This window comes from Pinus tabuliformis, chromosome J (genome assembly GCF_031772625.1).
Source record: "Pinus tabuliformis cultivar Carrire ecotype Pingquan chromosome J, CPIR1, whole genome shotgun sequence".
Lineage (NCBI taxonomy): Eukaryota > Viridiplantae > Streptophyta > Pinopsida > Pinales > Pinaceae > Pinus > Pinus tabuliformis.
Window position 1 is genome coordinate 1,276,993,553 of NC_142295.1, and position 23,867 is coordinate 1,277,017,419.

At 34.6% G+C, this 23,867-nt stretch overlaps 1 protein-coding gene across 1 annotated transcript; it reads left to right on the top strand.

Annotated features, from left to right (window-relative positions):
- The first annotated feature begins 1,142 nt into the window (after nt 1-1,142).
- LOC149231900 (cytochrome P450 76T24-like) lies at nt 1,143-3,056 on the top strand. Its single transcript, XM_089376385.1, has 2 exons — nt 1,143-2,054; nt 2,205-3,056. Exons 1-2 carry the CDS (start codon nt 1,170-1,172, stop codon nt 2,835-2,837), a joined length of 1,518 nt encoding a protein of 505 aa, XP_089232511.1. The 5' UTR covers nt 1,143-1,169; the 3' UTR covers nt 2,838-3,056.
- Nucleotides 3,057-23,867: the final 20,811 nt, after the last annotated feature.

Genomic DNA, 23,867 nt, shown 5'->3' on the forward strand with positions numbered 1-23,867 from the left:
TTGATCATTAGGTTTATAGAATAAATTAGGATATACCAATAATATTAGTTATTCTATTATTAATAGACTTGGCTTTAACAACCCTATACTATGGTATTTACCTAAGGTGACTAAATTCTAGGAATAATATTGATTTAACAATTTGTTTGGAATTATAAATTAGGTATAGATTATTAATAAACATATATTATTATTATCTTAATGGACCATTATATTTAAATAATAAATATGATATAATCTAAAAAACAAAATAATGAAGATCTAACTTACCAAGGACCATTGAATAATTATTACACAATTATCTAGGTAACTATATTCTAAAAATAATTGATTACCTTTACTTGTATTGTATTGGAATAATATTAAATATAGATTATTTAATATATATAATTTATTAATGACCATTATAATTAAAATATTAATATTATACTATGAATTCTCTTAATATTTGAGATAATAAGAATAATATATCTATTTTTTAATTAACAAATGAATGCTTTTATTTACAGATTTCGAGAAATATTAATTAACTAATTTAGTGGTTTGACTAGGATCATTAGGTCAAAATTAACCCTTAGCATTATAGCTGTTGGAGTCTCTGCACACTGTATTTAATCAAACTAAGCCTGATTGGTTCTTCAACTTGTTCTGACGATGAACCACACTGGTTGGTTCGAAAAGCGTCGACAAAAGATTGGTTATGTGATTTTGCCGAAGATTATCTAAACAATGTTTTATTATGTTTAAATATTTTTTATTATTTAAAAGTAAATATTTTTTATTATTTAAAAGAGTGTAAATAGGTTATTTTTTGGAATTTTGGTAGTGTAATTTTTTGGGTTAAATTTAATCTTTTATTGTTTAAGAAGGGATGTAATATTTTGAAAAATCTTTAAAACATTGAAATTGCAAAAAATTTATAAAATCTCTATAATACTGAGATTATAAAATTTATGATTCCAAAAAATCCATATAAAAAACAAAATAAATACTAAACCATGTGAAAATAGAGTTAGATAATTTAAACTAGTAACACTATTGACTTCAAATAGATTACTGTTAATCACTTAGGGTTGAGACTCGCATTCATGTATTTATACGACTTGTCTTCCACCTCTATGTAACATTTCTATGTAGTTGTCCATTAGCAGCCTCTGCAATAAATCTCAATGGATAATGGATGGATGTTATGGTATTCTCTGACAGGGCTCACCTCCGTCTGTATATTCTTTGTCTTTGATGTGTGGAGGAGGAAGACTTATCGCAGGCTTCCTCCGGGACCTCGAGGGTGGCCGATTGTGGGAAACCTGTTCCAGTTGGGTAACAAACCCCACGAAGCTCTCTTCCACCTCGCTCAGAAGTACGGCCCTCTCATGTGTGTCTCTCTCGGAATGAAAACTACAGTGGTAGTCTCCTCTCCGGCCATGGCAAAGCAAGTTCTCAAGACCCATGTTTGTGCGGGCCGAACGGTCATACAGTCAGTTCAGTGCCTTTCTTACGACAAGTCCTCAGTAATTTGGGCCCAATATGGATCCCACTGGCGTTTGCTCAGACGCATATCCAATACAAAGCTCTTCAGCGTCAAGAGGTTAGAAGCCCTGGAGCATTTGAGAAGAGATGAAGTATTCCGAACAATCAAGCAGATTCTGTTGGGAACTAGAGAGGGGAAGAGTGTAAACATCGGAGATATGATGTCCCACTTTGCTGTTAATATGTTAGGCAAGATGACCTTTGGTAAAGACATGTTCCATCCCAATTCTCCAGCTTTCCAAGAGTTCAAAGATGCTATTTGGCAATGGGGGGTGAATGCAGGAGCTCCCAATTTGGCGGACTACTTTCCCTTTCTTCAGTGGATGGATCCTCAGGGTGTGAGACGTAACGCAGCATTCTATTTGGGAAGGGAATTTGGTATTATTGACAAATTCATAGAGAACCGCCTCGCCACAAAAGGCAAAACGACGGACGCGAGTGATGGTCCTGAGGATCTGTTGAACGCTCTGCTGGAAATGAGAGGCGATGATTTTACTCTCACCGACATCAGAGTCTACTTAACTGTAATCATTTCCATTCTCCGTTGTTGGTATCATACAATAAGGCTATTGACGTATTTAATGATAGATGGTATCCTATTCTAAAGTATCGGAGTTTACTAGTGAATTCATACTGCCAAACTAATTTATCTTATGGCCAATTGCTTGATGCAGGACATATTTGCGGCGGGAAGCGACACTACTGCGAAGACCATGGAATGGGCGATGGCAGAACTCATACGAAATCCGGAGAAAATGAAACGAGCCCAGGCCGAGTTGGACCAGGTTGTTGGGCGCAACAGAAGGGTCGAAGAAAGTGACACCGACCGTCTCCCTTATCTTTGTGCAGTGGTGAAAGAAGTTTTCAGGTTGCACCCGGTAGTTCCTCTGCTCGTTCCACACAGAGCAGATAGTGATTTTGAGATTGAGGGATTGTTGATACCCAAACACACCCAGGTAATCGTCAACATGTGGGCAATCGGAAGGGACCCTGCCATCTGGAATGAACCATCGAAATTCGTCCCTGAGAGATTTCTCGATGATAAGATGAATAGCGTGGATTACAGGGGACAACACTTCGAGCTGATACCATTCGGAGCAGGCAGGAGAATATGCGTGGGGCTTCCGTTGGCGAGTCGGATGATTCATCTGGTATTGGCTTCCCTTCTCCATTCATTCGAGTGGGCACCTGCGAAGGGCATGAGTGCAGAAGAAGTGAACATGACAGAGAAGTTTGGAATTACTATGGCGAAGGCGGTGCCACTAGAAATTATTCCCGTGCCACGCCTGCCACGGGATGCCTATTAGAACTGTTTGTACCGAACTCTATTTATCCGAAGTATATTCATAGGTTATCTGAAGTCTATTCGTAGTTTATTTTGGCGTAGGCTACATCTGTTAGAGAAAAGAAAATCTGAAAGAACACCTACCTGAGACATTGTCTTAATGTCAATATTTTAAAAAACAAATAGAACCGTGAATATCAATGCCTTTAAAGTAAGATATTGTTATTTAGAAGAGTGTGATTTCTGTCATTTCGGTTTTGGAATGGTGGATGGCTTGGAAAATAGGTACGTGGTAAATATTTTGTTTGAAGAATTTAGAAATCATTCGAATCGGTGTGGACTTATCAAGTTTGTACACTTAAGAAAATATGATAATCTAAGTTTTTTATTTTTAAGTTTGTACGCTTAAGAAAATATGATAATCTAAGTTAAGTTTTTTATTTATTTTTCTCTCAGAATTGACGAATCATTTAAGTGATTATGGACCTATCAAGTTTGTACATGTAAGAAAATATGATTATCAACCAGAATGGTTTTCACCCTTATTCTTAGAAGATAATATTGGTCTATACGAGGGTCTCATGAAAGAATGAATTATTTATACGCAAACTCTTTCCTATTATGCAATCATTTTGAATGAGGAGGAAGATCAGCTAGTTTAGTAATCGAATAAGGCTATAAGTATTCTAATGGCAAAACTAGGGTATGGAGTTGTTTTTGCTTTGGATGGGAAACGTGAGGGTAAATGATTGTGAGGGTAAATGATTGTGGTTGATTTTTTTGAAAATGGAAAAGTAAAAAAGCACAATTTTTTTGTGTAGATAACAATGAGAAACAATGTTTTGACATGAGGATAATAAAAAAAGTTCAGATAAAGAAAATTAAACAAATGTTTCACAAAGAATTAATGAATTGTTTTTTGTTTTATCTTTTTCATTTTGCAAGTGTGTTAAGAAGTTCTTTAAATTTTGAAATGGTTTTCAGAATTATGCGGCACCATTAAAATATGAAGTAATTGATATAGAATAAGATGGTTATATCTTTTATTGGGCTAATTTCATATGTTCTTCATAATTATGGTTTTATAAAAATTGGGCACTATTTAAAAGTACAAAAGGCAACCCAAGTTTAGTCACACATGATTTCCTTGACTTTTACTAAAAGAAAGAAGGATAATGTGATCCCTATAACTAAGTCTCTACATGGTCTTATTTTTAAACATAATTTAATTTGGATTTTTTTTAGAGTATTTTAAGCTAAAAGAATGAAGGATAATGTGGTTCCTATAGTTAAGTCTCGACATGGTCCCAATTTTAAACACAACTTATCTTGGATTTTTTAATAGAGAATAAGTCTCTACATGGTCTTATTTTTAAACATAATTTAATTTGGATTTTTTTTAGAGTATTTTAAGCCAAAAGAATGAAGGATAATGTGGTTCCTATAGTTAAGTCTCGACATGGTCCCAATTTTAAACACAACTTATCTTGGATTTTTTAATAGAGAATTTTGAGTTAAAATAAAGAAGGATAATGTGGTCCCTATACGTAAGTCTCACCATGGTCTCAATTTTAAACATAATTTACCTTGGAGTTTTTCAATAGAGCATTACCTTGGAGTTTTTCAATAGAGCATGTCAATTGTTCCAGGTCTTTGTGGAGTTAGTATTATGTTTCATTTAAATACACATCATTATTATTAGTCCCTGCCTGGGACTAATAGCGATCCATCGATCGTTGACCTACTATTACTTGATATTTTGACCGGTTTTTTTCTTTTAACCTAAGTTTGATGCTCCCAATTTTATTCAACAAAATTTTACCCGAAGTTTTTGGTTCCGCAAACAATTGAGTTCTTATTGCAGCCTTCACGTTGCCCGATGCAAAAATATTGAGGCAATCTTATGTTATCCAAAGTATGTTGTGGTAAGTTCTTTCTGGGGCCTCTTCCACGTTAAGCCAACACCTAATTTGCATGTTGACCACCTGTAAGAGCCCGTGTTTACCACCCAAGCATAAAACCCTGGGAGGAGCCCAAGCATAAAACCCTGAGAGGAGCCTTTCACCTCTGTGTACTCGTCTCTGGTGAGTTCTTTTGATCTACACCGAAGCACCTGCACCACAAAAGACAAGGCAAGCGAGGTAAGCAACACGAGAACCAGTACAAATATGAAAAAATTTGCAACTTGTGCCATAGACCACCACGAATATTTCAGGTTTGCCAAAGGGTTCTATAGTTCATGTTTCCAGTCTTTCGGCATAAGAAGGGTTTCTTTTATGTTTTATGTAGTATGACCATATTTCAGGTTTGCCAAAGGGTTCTATAGTTCATGTTTCCAGTCTTTTGGCATAAGAAGGGTTTCTTTTATGTTTTATGTAGTATGACCGCATCATGCCCATTTATTAATATTGAGGCTTACAATGAGAACACCAGCCGAAAAGCCCAAATTGGATATCTCAGGTCAGGTAATTCTGTGTTCTGTAACAAGGGTTAATATTGCGTATGTTTGTTTGGGAATTAATCCCTCTTTCTGGTCACAAAGTGATAATTTAATGACTTTTTCTTTGTAACGGCTCTTGATGTAGATAAAGTTTATCCAAGGTTCGATACGTACCAAGCCGTCTCTGGCTATCATAAGATGTCCTGCTGCTTGCTCGCTTGCAACTGCTTCATCTTTTTGTGCTTCCTACTTCCTCCCAATCTGGTAGATACTCTAGTGGACTTCATAAATCTCTGATCTCAAACCAGTTATTTCTACAATGCAGAAAACTCAGATTTTGCAATTCCCAGCGTTTGCTCAAACTCTAATAGGTAAGAAGAGCACTCAGACAATATGATGCGAGTTGTAGCCACAAATTTATACACGAAATGCTTTAGGTTTGAATAGGATATAACCCTACGCGTCTGTGATAGCGCTGTCCAAATAAGTAAGCATTCTCCAACTCACGCTGCTTCGATGGTTTTCTATGTCGTTGGATATCCATTCCCAGGTCACTCTTGTTTCAGGTAATCATGTGAAACAAATAATATTTTAAGTTTGAAGAATTTTGGAGTAGCTACCATTTGTTGCAAGTGAGCATGGCCATTGACAACTCTGTTTTATACGTGTCGTCTTAATAAAATGTTTAATTGCATATCCAACATATGGTGTTGCATGTTACATGTGCCAAGAACAATTTTCAAAAATCTGTTTCTTTTGCGACATGTTCATTTTCCAATCTGGAAAAAGGTGTTCAATTTTTTTGAACTTTTTTAAATTATGATTTTTTCAGATCTTAGTTCACTGAATTAGTGAATTTTATTTTGGACAAAAACATAAAAAATTAACACTCATTTTTTAAATTTTTATTTCAATTTTTTTTATCAAAATCCTATAATAATATTAACAAAATATAACAAAAACTTATTATATAAATGATGATATTTAGAAAAAACACATCTTAATCTTATTTTAATAAATATTTTTTTTTACATAAAATTTAAAACATGCAAGTGATATTTAAATAAACGCCTTAAACTTATTTGGATAAATAAATCAGTTTTTACTTAAAATTTAACACATGCAAAGTACTACAATACAAAATTTAACACATGACTTTTATTCCTGGAATGCCAGGTTCTCAAAAGACTATTTTTTTTCTTTTTGAGGGTTTTGTAACCATGACCAAGAACAACTAAATTTAAACTTGGTAAAAATTTGTGAATCGTAACATAAATGTTTTTTCTGCTAAATAACAACATAATTACTAAATTAAACTTGGTAAAAATTTGTGAATGGTGACATAAACGTTTTCTCGGCTACATAATTTACTAAAAAATGCGGCCCCACAAAAAGATTTAGATTAATTTAAATGTGTGGAGTTAGTGACAGTCCTCTTAGTGCAACAATTTAAATTTAATCTTGAACAACTAAATTTAAACTTGGTAAAAATTTGTGAATCGTGACATAAATGTTTTCTCTGCTAAATAACAACATAATTTACTAAATTAAACTTGGTAAAAATTTGTGAATCGTGACATAAATGTTTTCTCTGCTAAATAACAACATAATTTACTAAAAATTTTAATCTGGATTTCAGCAAGGAAAAATGCGGCCCCACAAAAAGATTTAGATTAATTTAAATGTGTGGAGTTAGTGACAGTTGGAAATTGAAGTTATTTAAAGCCCTTCCCAAAAGCAAACAAGCACTGCAGTGATTTCATGTGATTTCATATCAGCGTCTTTAACATTGTGGTTTTGGCTTGGCTTGGCTTGTTTGACGTTCTTCATTAGTAATGTAACGCAGAGAGGAGTTGAGGAATCAACCCACGAACGCTCCTCTCAAAACGAATTTGAAATTAAAACTCACTGTGATACAACACCCACATGAATTGAATTCATGTCAGCGAGCTTCTTTACGGAAAGCACAAGAAATGGTGCACAAATCAGAAAAGGGCATTCCCTTGCGGCAAGGACTACCGGCTGCATGCAGCACTTGTTTGATATAGCTAACAAAAAGTTGAGGAACCTACACTTCATTATTATTTGATAAAGCTAGCACAAAGTTGAGGAACCAATACCCGAGATGAATTAGTAGCTCTTTGAAATTCCTTTTATTTTGAGAAAAATAAAAGACATCGGTCTTTAAAGGTGTTGAGGATTCTAAAGTTATAATAGATTGATTCATTGGATCACTATAGTTAAATTAGTAGTTTTATTTTCTTGAGAGCTACACATATGAGAGATGTAAGTGTTTGTCTTCATTGAGCATGTTTATCATGAATTTAATTATTAAATTGATGTTCTTTCAAAAGAAATTTTAATTCTAAAGGAAGGTTAGAAGATTGAGATGATTAAGTGTTTTTGAGATTCAATTAATTTTATTTAAAATGTTAAATCAAAAGTTAATTATTACTTTATTAATTTGTATTTAAAAAGGTATCTTTACACAATATAAATGCTTATTATTCTAAATTTATATAACAATTTGTATGGTTTATTATTAAATTAAAAAAAAAAAAAACAAATTTAAATAATATTTAGAATTCCTTTAATGATTCTTTCTGTAAAAAAACCCATTTATGTTTAAATAAAAATAAAAAACAATAATAATAATAATTAAAAGTCAATATATTATTATATATTGGAAATACAATTTAAAATTCTATTTAGAAATTTAAATTTAACAATTAAAAGCTAAACATGAGAATTATTAAGTTATATAAACTATTGAATTTTTTTTCATAAAATTTATAAAAATAAAAAAATGGAGTTTTAATTATACATAAATAAAACATAAATTCATTGAACCATAAAAAACTAAACATAGATATTGTAAAAGAGAATTATTAAGTTAAATAAAGTATTGAAACTTTTTTAATAAAAATTATAAAAAAATAATCAATAGTTTTTTAATTATATATAAATTTTATAAAACATAAATTCATATAATTGTATTTATTAAGTGTTCAATTAAGAATAAATTATAAAATAATATTTTAATATATAAATATAATAATTTATAACATTATAATATTGTTTTAGTTTTGAGATGTAAATTAATTATGGAAAAATCAAATAAAACCTAGTGCTAGTGTGCATTGCTCAACTCGTTATCCTTTGTTTCTTTCTTTTATTTGTCAAAAATGGATCAAGGTTCAAGAGGACCCCATCTCCACCCCACAACCCCCTCCAGACATAGTGGAATTTAATGTCATTCTTGCTAGAGGGCCACTTTTCTAGAAGGTTGAATCCTCAAAATTTGTGAAGAAGATCAACAACATTCCATAGGTGGAGGTTCACACTTCAATCTAAATCAATGACCCTGAAGCTTGCCGATAGGAGGATTATTTGTCATTTTATGGGCTTATGACCCTTTTTGAGATCCCTGCGGGCATGGATCGATGAGAACTGGATACCCAAGATTAAAAATAAGGTTTCAATGTCATTTTGTTGACAATTGATTTACACCTTCCTATCTAAAGGAAAAGCAAATTGGGATCTCATCTTTAGGAATAATCCCTAATTCATGGGAGGGCCAAGGGTTATATCTAGATCATTGGAGTCCATATTTTAATCCTGAATGTGATGTTCCAACAAAAGTCTCAGTATGGGTTAAACTTCTTTTCTTCCTACTACATTGTTGGAATGAGGAAATTTTTAAGAGTATAGGAAATATTCTTAGCAAATACATCAACCGAGATAAGCCATAGGAAGGGTTGCAAACTTGCACCAAGATCTGTGTGGAGGTGGAGCTAGACAAGTGTTTACCAATAGTAATAAATATAAACCTAGATAATTTATCTCATATACAATAAGTTGATTACAATCAAATTCCATTTAAATGCAAGTTTTTCAATGAACATGGCCATTTCACGCGTGATTGTAATAAGAAGGCAGAAGAGAAGCTAAAGTAGAGTAATGATGGATAATAATGGCAGCAATAGAATAGGAGAAGAGGCCTCGCAAGGATGAACAACCAAGCTCCTCCTCAAGCGACAACAAGGTAGAAAGGGAAAGGGCCCATGTCTCCAAAAAAGTAAGGGTCAATGCCTAGAGAGGGAACCTCTAATATTAATAAAAATAGATTCCTAGATCCAAACAATAGCTTCAATATCTTGAAACATTTTCTAGAAGAATGGGAAATCCTAACTACTAAAATGATGATGAGGAAGGCCCCAAGCCCCACTAAGCCCTCTTATCTTGTAGTGCTAGAAGGGATGCTCCCTTAGATGAAGCCTCTGTGGGGACTCAAGGGGAGGATATAGGTTCATAAGAAGAAGAATTCCACTCCTCTAAGGCCCTCAAAACTCGGGGTTCAGTGTTACCAACAAGATTTGTAGATGAAAAATGAAATGTGAACAGGGGAAAGGAAATAAATCATTCACGGAGAAAAGTAGGGAGGAAGACAAATCGATAGCTCTCGAATGAAAAAACTTTATTAAAAAAAGAAGAAAAGGAAATGGGTACCCAAACAATAATCAATCCATCCAAAATGGTCAATATAAAAGTCAATAAAAATATCCCTAGCCTCCATTCTGGATGTAACAAATCACACAATAAATAATGAAATTCCTCTTTTGGAATTGCAGGGGGTTAGGCTCCGATAAATAGATGTCTAAATTCAAATCTATAATAAAAAATGAAATGTTGGCCATCCTCTTGCTCCATGAGACAAATATGGGGGAACAAGAGACCATCCAAAAGTTTTCAAAAATATGTAAGAATTCTGAGCTTAGAGTGATTGAATCACATGGGGCTTCTAGGGGGATCTAAATTTGGTCTACCTCTATTTTCAGGTTGATTGAATCACATTTGGTGCCTCATTGGTTGATGGTTCACTTGCTTCAACTCCCATCAAACAAGGAATTTATTGTTGTTAATGTATATGTGCATATTCACCCCCACCGTGGGTGCCAATGTAGTCTTCCAATTGACAAGACTGCTTTGGGCAACTTGGCTCTCCATGTGGGGGGTCATGAATCAACCATAGCTTAGTTGTATGCTCCATTAAATTCGCTCATGACTAGAGCCTTTACCGTTAATGCAATCCAGTACCATAGTGTTTGGTTCATGATGGTGTGTGATGATTATAAGGCCATTCGACCTCAAGGTAAATTGTGTTGTCCTAATGCTCCAACGTGCAAAGATAGTATTCATTCATCTGGTTTCATGGAGAATCACAATATTCTTTAGGTTTCCATTCGAGCCATGGTGTGGGATAACTGTAATGTTGATCCTCCTCACAATTCTTTGGCAGCTAGGATCGATGCCTATAATTGGGATTTTGCTCTCTTCGTTTTCATGGATGTTGGGGTTGGACGTCCATTAGTCGTGGGGGCAATTCGTGACCTGTAGAATTTATTTGGTTGCACAAAGGCTCTAATTCAGCACTAAGGCTTACCTTTCAGACTATTGGCAATTGGCTAATCAATGGAGTTATTACATTGGGAGGCATGTAGGGAATTTGAAGCAATTCCTTTGGGTTCTTAGTCTTGTCGTGTTAGTGAACAGCATAATCTTTGTGTCACTACTTCTGGGAGGTCATATAGTTTGTAAGAAGGTAGGTCGTCCATCACACTCAGAGCAGTGTAGAAGCTCGACGCTCCGAGGTGTCAGGGAAGGAGTTCGTGTTGTGTGTGATCATTGAACAGGGAAGGAGTACCTATTGTGCATAGTAAGGCTAAGGCATGTCGAGGAAGGAGCTCCCATTTTGTGTGCTCAATGGACCAAGGAGGGATCCTTGTTATGCGTGTTTGTGGCTTATGGCTTGTAGCTCGTGGCTCATGGCTTATAGATTGTGACTCTCCGCAACTCATTTATAGTCTCAAGTATTCCAGGCTCATTCAAGTAATTGACCATCCCTTATGTGGCATCTAGTTCATTTACTTAGGATAGTTTCATGTTAAGCACATTTACTACTAGTGTTGTGGCTCTAGGCCAAAGTTCTGGTTTCTATGTATCATTATGTAAATAATTTTCACTCTTACTTATGGTGTTGATAGAAATTTTATTCAAACTCAATATATGTAATATCAAGACTTTAAAATGGTGGTTTTGGGTTGGTTTCCCTGCAGGGCATCCCTTAACATCATGTAGAATTGTTTTTACTTATGTTTATCAGTAATTGAATGTTGATCCTTACACAAAAAAATGTATATGTGCCTATTCAACAGACATAAAAGTTCAATTCTTGAGTGTCTCCCCTAGACCTCATAGGCTCCACTTGAAATCAAGATTGTATTATGGCATGCGATTTTAATAAAACCTACCATACTTGGGGAAAAGAAAGGATGATCCCATGTTCGAGATTACTTTCAAGAAATTTTAGAGGATCTCATTACTTAGATTGATCTGATAGTTATCAAGGTTAACAAATTTACATGGAATAATGGTAGACTTGGCCTAGGGAATATTGTAGCCCACCTAGGAAGACATTTAGTTTCATGTTCCTTTTTATCTCAAGACTTTTAGATCTCCTCTAATATTCTTCCCTGGGCGAGTTCAAATCATCGACCAATTTCTCTTCAAGTATTATAAACAGTATACTATGGGTCGTTTCCCTTCCGCTTCTCTCCTCTTTGGATATAAAGGGATTTCTCGGATTTGGTAATGGAGACATGGAGTAGGTGGGAAATTGGTTCTCTAATTACCTTTTGGGGAAAAAAGATCTAAAGTTAGTCATTAAGCACAAGATAAAAACAAATAATGAAGAAAGGAGGCCAAAATAAACATGCATAAATCAAATCTGGTAGATTATAAAAGAAAAATAGAGCAAGGATCCATCACAAAGGAGCTTCTGCAATACAAACACGCAAAATTCGAGGCCTTCCATCATGTCCTAAGATTAGAAGAGGAAGAATGGTGCCTCAAGTCTTGTAGCTTATGGCTGCTAACTAGCAATCACAACACTAAGTTATTCCATAACCAAGCTAAAGAATTGGTTTGGAGGAATAATATTAAATTTGTTAGCATGGATGGAGTGTAGATCAAGGAATTTAAGGGGATCCAAAGGGAAGTTGTCGATTACTTCAATTTTCTATACTTTTCCCAACCTATACCCAATTCACAGATCGTTTAGTACATGGTAGATAAAAATTGAAATTGATGCCTGAAGATGACAATTTAGACTTGCTGTGAACCATTACAAAAGAGGAAATCTAAAAAATGGCATTTTCTCAAAGCCCAAACAAAGCTCGAGTTCCATATGGGATTTTATCTCACTTTTATTAGGCATATTGGGATGTCATTAATTTTGATCTTATTTTTCTAGTGGATTACATCTTCAAGCATGATTGTATGGGGGGAGGGTTTAATTCGTCCTTTATTGGCTTGATTCCCAAAGAAGTTAATATGGCCTCATTCCCAAGATATAGATTGATCTCTTTATGCAATGTTTCGTATAAGATTATTTCTAAAATTTTATCATGATGCATAAAACCTTTCCCTCCCAATATCATCCTTAAGAATAAGGGGGGAGTCATGGGCCAAAGGCACATAATAGATAATATCATCTTAGTCCAAGAAGCAATACATTTGATCAGTGTAGGAAGGATAAATTATGTTCATCAAACTTGATATGGAAAATTCATTTGATCGTGTCACTTGGGACCTTTTATTAAAATTTCTATCTCAATTTGGCTTTAATGGGAAATTTATAAAATGGATGTAGGTTTATGTCTCCTGTCCTTTTATCTCCCCCTTGGTGAATTTCCACTTCTCAAGCATTTTTAAACCCTCAGTAGGGCTCCATCGAGGGTGCCCCTTGTCACCCTTCCTCGAAATCTTGATGGCATATTCATTAAGCAGGTGTCTTGAATATGAGCAAATGAATGTCAAGGTTCCATGTATAAGATATGTCTCAGGAATCAAGAGTATAAATCACTCTGAATTTTCATATGATACCTTCTTGTTGGGAGGAGCCTAATTAATTATTACAAAGTGCTTCAAGCAAGTTCCAAATCAATATCTATTCGCTTCGAGAGGTCTTATTAATCATAGAAAATCACATATCTATTCTTGGAATATTATCCCCCTTCTTCATAAACATTTGGTTCTTATTCATTGGTTCCATCCTACAACCTCTTAGAAATGTTTTATATGTTTAGGGTTTATGATCCATTTAAAATCCCACACTTCACAATCATGGTTAGGAATTATTGTGAAATTCATGTCCAAGCTACAACAGTGGGGACTGATTTGGTTGAAATTAGTTGTGAATCAAGTTCTTATTAAACTAGTATTATCAGTATTTCCTTTTTACCAATTCATAGTTCTCCTACTGCCAACTAGGATTCTTTGCGAACTAGTTAAAATTATGAGGAAATTTTTATGGGAGGGTGGTAAGCAGAGCCACAAAAAGTTTCATCTCATCAAAGTGGCTTAGGTATATGTTACATGTCAATTTGTCTCCATGACACTTAATCAGTTTATGGGTCTTTTTGCCATCGTTAACATGTTTGATTAAACTCACTTAGAAGTCAGGCAACTAAAAATATCTTGAAGAAGTTGAGAAATTTGGGAATAATAGCTATCACACCTTGTCATGTTTCACCTATGCTTATTTTCCTAGCTTTTCCCATGCATTCGCTAGAATTAACTATGAGAACAACGCAGAGATTCACTTTGTCTGCCACTATAAACCATGCAGGTGAATTCAAGAAAATAAAAGTAAAAAGTACATTATATAAATGTAGCTAGTCAAATATTTCCCAACTAAAAACTTCTAGGTGATGACTATTCGAACTATAACCCTCAAATGATGCATCTTTATCCATTTCCTCATGAAAAACTAATCCCTCAATTAGGGGATCTCAGCCTCGTCTTTTGGATCTGAAAATTCTTCCTCCTGGCCTATAACATTACTAGAGGGTAGAGGGTTAGAGGAGGTTAGAAATAAGAGAATATAAACTTATGTTGCTAGTTTGAGATTGGAAATCTTGTCATCTAATGAGGAGATTGAATGCATTTGGGAGGAACCTCACGACATCAAGGTGAAGGTTGTAAGGATCCTCTTTATCTTTGATTAATACAAATGAACACTTTCTCCCATTGATTTTTCTTATTAGAATGATGAATGGTTTATAATTGTTTATAATTTTGATTAAGGAAAATTCAATTCCTAATCTCCTTGATCAGTAAGTTATGTTTTGTTTGGATTATTATTTCGCATATGTTTTTGATCCTTTTATGGTTTATGGTTGTAGGTCTTGTTAAGAATTGAGACGTTGCATCAAGTCACAACAAGGGATCTTCATCGAGCATTTCACGAAATAGGTAAGAGGCTCATCCATTAGCTTTAATATTTATAATTCAAACGTGTCCAAATTAGGGAAAGATTTAGTTATTGTCTTGCTTGTTTCTAGTTTCTATCAAGGATCTAGGGAGATCGCTCTTGTCCACAAGAGGGATTTTTTCTGTGTAACAAATTAGCAAGCATACTAGGGAATGTCTCTATTCTCTTCCTTTTCCTTAGTGTTTCTTTATGATCCTTCTGATTTATCTTGACCTTATTATTTATGAACTAATGACCCTTCAGATCTGTGTGGTTGATTTCTTGAATTTTTATTTTTTTCTTGGGTTTATGATATTTGTGTTGTTTTCATTCACCAACAAAGCGCAGTTTTACGCCAGTTTTCCCTTATAAATCGGGTGCATGAGCTCTGGTTTGTATTGTTGACCTGCACAAGCCTTATGAATTTTTGAAAATTTGGCTTTTGCTTCAATCCAGACCCGAGTTTGACTTTTTGGAAGTGTCGTTATCTTTGTTTGGACTGTCTTATGTCTCTTCTAAACTTGTTTGAGTGCTTTGTTAATATTTTTTTAGAATTAGGTCTCTTTGAAGAAACTAGTTAGGGTTTTGCCTCATTGGTTTGTCGATTGATCAAAAGAAGATAGGTTATCCTTCTACTTGTGATATATTTATTTTGTTCTGTCAAATTTGCCAATTGACCTTAATTTTTTTCTTATTTGTGATCAAACTCATATTTAATTGAAAATTAAACACAATTAAGCTCCATCAAATTAAACACAAGTGCGTACCTAGTTCTCCTGTCTGATTTTAATCCATGGCTGATGTTTCTCCCAATCCTTTGCTTTCATTACCAAATTCACTGATTCCTCCCTGCCTATTTTGGATAAACCTCTCTGGTTCCCAGACCTAGAGGAATTCGAGATCGAGATCTTCTTGCCCCCATGCCTAAAACTCCTATAACAGTGCTCAATTTTCAAAAAATTTAGTTAAAAATCAAGCTCGAGGCTCATCCCTCAATTTGTACAATTCCCCCTTCTTCATAACCTCTGTTTCCTTTCGTCTCCTTTCATCCACTAGCAATAGAACAATGAAACCCCCCCCCTTCTTCACCCTGTCACCTCCCTTTTATCAGAGAGGTTATCTCCTCTGCAAGTAATCTCCTCACTGCCTCATCAAATCCATTCGTTCAGTGGGTCACTTGGCATCATGATGTACAGTCTTTATGACTCTAGCAGTCATCCACCCTTCAATTTTAATAAACTTATAAGCATTAATTGATCACCCTTTGGTGTTTTTAAATTATATATAACCATTAAATGATCACCCTTTGAGATGTTTAAATTATTTATAACCATTAAATATATATGATTGATTTTATTCGATCCCCCAATTTCATTTTGAAATGATTTTATTAGTTAATGCTTTTAAATGGGTTTAATTAACCCAAATTTTGATTGAAATGATTTTATTATTTAGGTTTATTAATCAATGGATAATTAAACAAGTTTACTAATTGACGAGTTTATTAATTGCGATTTTAGCTTTATTATATCCCTTAAATTTCATTATTTAATTTTATACTTAATATATTTGTTTCCTTCTTGATAGTAGGTATTTAATTAGTACTTTTAATAATTAATTAATTTATCCTATACTTAGACATTTGTTATGGCCAATTAGTATATATATTAGTGCAATGCATGTGATATATTCATATGTAGTTATTATATGCATGCTATTAATCATATTCCTCCCACAATTCGAGGTGGGTCATTACAGAAACTGTGATTTGAATGTATTAATTTATGCCTAACTTATATAAAGGTGTGACAACATATACAATGTCAAACATGTTGGCTCCTAGCTAATAACTAAAGTGTATTTCTAAGTCAAATATAGTATATGAACAAGCATAACATAGTGTGATTTTCTTAGGCTATAGAAGGTCATAGGACTAATCAGGTGGCTTCTTTGGGATCCTTGTTTGATCTGTTGTACTTGATATGACTCTTCACCAATTGCAGTTTAGCATAATCTCTCGGTGCATCTATGTTTTTTTTCTCTAGATAATTGTATGTGTTTTATAGATAGACAGTGATGAAGTATTATGCTGATATATTAGAATAGTAACCACTTGCAGTTTCAATGCATGCATCTTGAGTAAGAATTAGGCATCGTATTGCAATTGGACTGCAGAAATGGTTTTTGATATTATTTTTTCTTGAGCCATCAGTAAATCTGCCAACGTTTGAAACCCTTTCCCACCATCGTAGCATGATGCATAGAGGTGGAGTGTGGAGGATGCATAATGAAAACTTCCTCTGCACTATACACTTCCTTGATGCCCTGCGGATCCATTTTGTTTTAAAAGTAAGGAAATATGACTCAATACCACTTTGGGTGTCTTCTTGTATAAATTTGATCCACTTTGTACATAGGTGTACCACTGATAATGGTATTTGGGCCTTATTTGTGCGAAGGTGTGGAGAAAGGTGCTTTCATTGTATGGAGGAAGCTTCCACTGCACTCCACACAATGTAGTCATTATTCACTTTATATGGCCCTTGTCTCTGTCACATACCCCGGTAACCTCACATGTAAAAGTAGGGAGTTAGAATTTTTTTATACAATTACCACAAGTAATTAATCAATTCACAACTCCACAAATCGTCACTAACCATTAGATATACTATTCATTAGTACGTCAAGTAAATTGCCATCAAAGACAATAAATTTCATAACCATTACATAGCCTTTAATCATCACTGTAATAACACAAACTGTCTCATGAATCCATGCATCCATTTCTTGATATCCTTAATCATGTTAGATAATCATGTACTAAGACATTATGGTTGTCACATCAAATAAAGAACCATCATCATTAAGGACCCATCATTATCAACAGACACATACGACAATCACATCAATCACACCATAGAACACGGATATACCCTGGAAACCCCGTAGGGTGAAAACCAGCAAACGTTTAATATTATTATTAAATGCTCGTGAGGGTTTTCACCCCTCACTCAATGGTTTATAAGGGATTCCATCCCTTAACCACTGTCTTAAAATCTTTACAATGAATTATCATTAAGCTGTCACATAAATAGCTAAAGCTATTACAATTTACATGTAATCTTTTATTTACATACCACCACATGCAGCATTCCTTGGGGCATAATTGTTCTAGCAATGGACAATACTGCAGCTTGACTTCATCTGCATGGACGAATAATCCTTTTTCCTGCCATAATGTTAAACATCACTTTCCTTGGCACCATCTGCCATCGTTTCCTGTCAATGCAGTCATCAACAATCTTGGCAACAAGATTAGTTACATTATTATTCAAACAATAATCAACATCTAAAGAGATCTTTTAACATCCACTCATATGCATGAGCACGCATAACATACTAGCTAACTAGCATATATATACCCAAATAATACTGTTTGACCTCCACAATGTTTACTAATGCATAACTCTCTTTAAGAGTTCTAACTCGTTAGCTCATGTAAAACCGAGGAAAGAACCAAAACCAGGTTCCTATTTTCCAAGATAAATCTTCGTAAATAACAGCCATAATGATACTCTTTCACCGCATGCATTATCATATGTTTTCTTCATCAAGAAAATACATCAAATAATCATTTCTATCTGCATGCATTAACAAATTTTCTACTAAGAAAACATATAATTTAAACACTCTTTTACTGCACATAAACAAAGAGTATTACACGAGGTCAACTTATCTCTCTTTCGTCGCCATAGCGCATGCTGAGGTCCTATATGGATTCATGAAGCGATTTGACAGCTTCCATGAGATCTTCATGTTCCCCAAACTTCATACAAATCTTCAATAATTGCTTCAGAGAAATGCAGGAGCCTGTGAAATCTTTTTATTAGAAAATCAATCCGCATGATTACGTCGTCAGCATATATGTTTAGACACAGGCGGTCTCTTGCAAATTTATCTGTCGGACATGGGATTACGGGAGTAACCACACGCCGCCTTTGCAGAAACGACAAATTGAATGTGTTGAACCGAATAGGCTCCAGGATACAGAAGCAACAACATTGTATATCAAACACATGACCTTCATATGTTCAGCGTGATGCTCTGCCGAAAAAGAAACAGAGGAGCGTGGATCAAACACGTATCCTTCATAGATCCAGTCTTCCAATACATAGGCGACAACATTGTGAATCGATTTGGGCACATCTTGAAACAATTGTGAGAGATTGTTATTCTGAAATCTGCCTTGAACAATGAGGAAATGGCTATGAGGCAAATGGATCGAATCCCTCCGTCATCTCTTGCTCCGAATACCAAGAATCAGTTCTCGATGTCCAGAGAGCTACAACTTGACCTTACTTTTACAGGAAACTATCAATGAGTTCGGGTTACCATTGGAGAACGGGTCTAAGGGCTGACAAAAGAAGAGCCACATATCTCCACATCAAAGAAACAGTGCTGCTATCTGAGAAATATGAAAGGCCCCCAAGCTGGAAGAAAACCAAATCCGAAATCCAAAACAGGGCATTAGAGCCGAGTGATCAAGTTTAGGGAGCGGACAAAACGGAGCTGAATAAACTAACTCCAGGAAAGAGCAACGAGACACCACCCACGATCCTTTGCAGAGATCCCGGTTAAAATTCGAATCCAAGAAGCAGTTATGAATCCAAGAATCAGTTCCAAATCCAAACCGCGTTTAGTGCCATCCTCTGCCATTCTTTAATTGACAGCATTATGGATAATAAGAATTAGTTTTTGAAACTAATTCGTAATCTTTTTTAAAAAGAATTACTATTTCATAACTGAATAATTTACGCCAAGTTATTACCATAGGGATGTTACATACTCCCCCCCTTAACAGGAACACCGTCCTCGGTGTTCATCTTTCGTTGGAACTTTAGACTTTACTCATGGTATTACCATCTAAACCACACAAAATGTGATCCTACCTCTTTAAAATCAAAGTTGTCATTCCAAGAAATGACAACAAACCGAAATAGTAATGATATAGTCATAAGAAATATCATTAGTTATAAACATCAATAGTCATAAACGTTTGTAATTGCAAAAATATGCAACTTCTAATCGCCACCACTTGGCCCTTATTCATTCATAATAAACAATTCTCTGTGTCAACTTACCATTACTTACCATATATTCTTGAAAATCATGAATTCTTTCATGTAGGCATTTTAATAGTGGTTGGAAAACTCTTCATTCCTCCACGGTAAGTAATTCCTGTAATATATGACTAACAAATTCAATCACATTAGTCACTATATTTTGAGTCAAATGAAATACTTTTGACTAGCAATCAATTGTGCAATGCTAAATGATTTCTAAATCACAGTACTTTTACAAGTACTTAAAGAGCACTAACACTAATCAACAAATGATAAATCACTGCTCACGTGCACACTGCATGAATTCTTACTAAAGACATCCGCAACGTACTTCTAAAAGTACCAAAAGAGCACCTAGCTCTCTAATAATCAAAACAGTCAATCACTGCATCATTTGGAAATGGTCTTAGCCCCTACTAAGACCTTCACAAAATTAATAAAATGATACAGGAATTAAAATTTCCAATAACTCCTTATTGAACATTAAACTCATTTCCTGTTGAATGTGCATAACACATTTCACACAACTATATATAGAATTTATTTTTAACATCACATACAACTGATTAGTTAATTTCTTTAGCCATGAAAATCACAATAGACTAAAGAATTCCCAACCCATGGGAACTGGTTTCCACAACCAAACCGAGTCATTTTCACATCCAGACAGTTTCTTTGATAGAGACCTTACCAGGTCTAACATGGGATTCCACTGGCCAACCAGCTCAAGAATTCCAGGAAGAGTAAATCTGGGCAGACAAGTACCATCAACCCCTCCGGGCAGGTAACTGCCATCAACCCAAGGCATTCCAGCCTTTCAAAATCCAGGCAGACAAGTACCATCAACCCCTCCGGGCAGGTAACTGTCATCAACCCAAGGCATTCCAGCCTTTCACAATCCGGGCAGACAAGTACCATCAACCCCTCCGGACAGGTAGCTGTCATTAACCCAACTATCCACAACTGTCTGGCCTGTTAAATTTCTCTTTTATTACTCTTTCTCAAGTAATTTACACAATGAACCATATGAACATTATCATTAGCATAACAAACATGCATGTATACCATGCATTTACACTTAACCCCCAACATGGGTCCACAACATCAAGTTTGATGGCAAACATATCCATCATACACGTTGTATGCATGCAAATTTTCCAAATAACATAATTCATGCATATCATATAACATCATTCTTTCTCATTTATAATTGCATTTCACATTGCAGCAATTTATGTGATGAGTTTTCTTGTTGCCATTAAGCTACCACTACTTAATCCCATCAGCAACGTTAGTTATAAATATGCATCAGTTAACACATATTCCATTTCCAAGAATGTTCATGCATACAATATTGTCATGTATAAAATCATATGCAAATACTCATTAATGTATAAATGTCAACAACAGTTGAGTTAATACTCTCAGCATTCCCAATTTTTCCATAGTCTGTTGTTCCAATTCAAATCATCATTAATGGAGTATTATCTCACGTTTACTATGGCTAGCTTGGGTCATGCATTGTTAATGTAATTAAACATAATCTCTCTAACATACAAAGATCATAACTCTGTATCATAATGACTAATCTTTGTGCATACCATTGCTTATCATATAAGCCTTTCACTAGAATACTATCATCATTTCATACAACAACTACATACCTCTTTCTTAAAGGAAGTCATTTTAACCTCATTCTTCCATCTTCCTATATGAGGGTTTCTCAAGATTCCCTTTCAAGGAATCATTAAAGATATGCATCTTTACGCATAAAAATCAAGCTACAAAAAACAAGGTCTACTTATCCTTTATGCATCAAAATCAAGCAATCGACACAGCTCATCCAACAAAACAATCTCTCCAAGAGATTATTATTTTCAAGGAAGCTAGCATGACCACTTTCTCTAAGTACACACAGAGTCATAATTCCAAAGTCACAATAGCTACCATTATGCAACACGTCGTTTCCTAACACAATTACTTTACTTCATTGCACATAGTTCTTTCCATGAGACAAGTAAGGATTTTGGTTCTTGTATGAACACTATTCTAATGTGTCTTTAAGGAAAGAACCTCTATTCTTATTTTCAAGAAAATTCTCATAAAATCCTTCATCTTCATACATGAAGTATGCACACTCTTCTAGAATGAAACTATATTTAAGTATATATATAATACACTCTTTCTTCAAGAAAGTTATAAATGCATATCTATGTGCCTAGAAGCACATCTTTAGCTATCTTATCATGCATGTAATGCATAATCATTTCACTAGAACTTAGAAACTAACTAGAATCATAATGCAATTAGCATATATATATATATATATATATATATATATATTTTCCAAGAAGCCTTTATCAAATAAAGATACATATTTTAATTCAAGAAACTTGGCCACCTTCCATGCTTTGTCCTCAGGACATTTATATGCCTCATCCTCTTTTCTCAAGAAGATACTTTGGCTATATTTAGCAAGGATTTTGTAGACGAGAGACAAGCATTCACACACAAGACTCACGTGGAGTCTTCCTAATAGGAACTACCTATTTGCTTTATTAAGAAAGTATATAAAATAATCAATCTTTAACTGCATGCCTTAACACATTTCCTTTACCAAGAAAATCTATAAAAGAACTATTCTTTTATTGCATGCATTCAAATGCTTTCTCTACTAAGAAATCATATAAAACACTCATATGTGTTCTTCAAGGAAGTGAGCAAGATACTTATCTTATCCTTGGATCAACATGCATAACTAACAAATTAACCCACCCTTACCAGGAGCAATTACTCTACTTATGCATTTAGAAGCATAATCTCCTAAGTGTCACACACGCACCAGAGTTACCACTTGATGCTAGATGCAACAACTATCATAACAGTACTATGTGTCCCTTTCAGAATAATGACTTCAAGGAGACATTATGAAAATCATTAACATCAACACACTATAGTTATCATTTTCCAACTCCTTAAGCATGGTCAAGGGAATACTCACATGCACATCGAACGCTATCTAGTCATCCCCAGACTTAGAGTCTCTGCAAGATTCTGACACTCAAAGCTTGCTCTATCTGGTCATCACCAAACTTAGCGATTTCTTTTTCCCATCTCCGTCTGTCCCTACAGCACGGTCTTCTTCCTTCTCCTTGCTTCCTTTTCCTTTGGAAGCATCTATGGTTGGGGAAGGTAATTAGAGTTTATTGACAACTGTATTAACACAGGTAGTCTATTTATGTATAATTATCACATGTAATTATACCATGAATGGGTCCTAGAAATGTTACCCACCGAACATGCCTCTCCAATTAAGTTCACACTGGAATGCAACATGCATAAGAAATCCATCATTCCCATAGTAGAGATAAATTCAACCATCATTAAATCGAGGCTCCAATGGTTTTTATCTCTCAACAAGTGATGATAAACACATACCATGCTAATGGATTTCACTTAATTAGAGGGTAATCATCATTAAATCTATTAAGACATAAGCATATACTATTCATCATGCATTCTCATGGTGAATAAAATTATGAACTCTTCTCATGAACAACTGGACTATAGCACAGAGAGAGTAAAAATCTTCATACACACATTCCATGCATGTGACATCAATCAACCTTCACTTGTTTACGAATTGTAACAATATTAGTCCAATTGAATTAATGCATATAAGTTCTATGGGTTAGTCATACAACACTAACCAATCTCAACTACCAATCGTCTTCATGCATCCATGACAAGACTGAATCAAAAGTTAGTTATGACAATCAAGTCTCGCTGCTTGACTCATTGCATGTTTTCAATATCTAAAGGGGTTCTTCTAATGTCCTTTTTAAAACAATTTTTCATCCTATTCAAGGATGTTCCCCTAATTTATATTCATGCATTGGCTCATTAAGTTTTGTTCATTGTAACTTCAATTTTGTTCATTAAATGCATCATTGTTATTGCCATATTTGCAAATCAAACTTGGTAGTTGGTTGTCACTTTCCTCAGTGAGTGTTCAATATTGTTCTAGGTGTGACAAAAGTTTCATTGTCTTTTATCCTCATCAGGAATCTAACGTTATGAACGTAGTTATGCAACAACTTATTACTTACTACTTAAGCAGTTATAAACATGAATCACACCTATCATGCCAAAAGTAGTGTACTACATAAATGAATA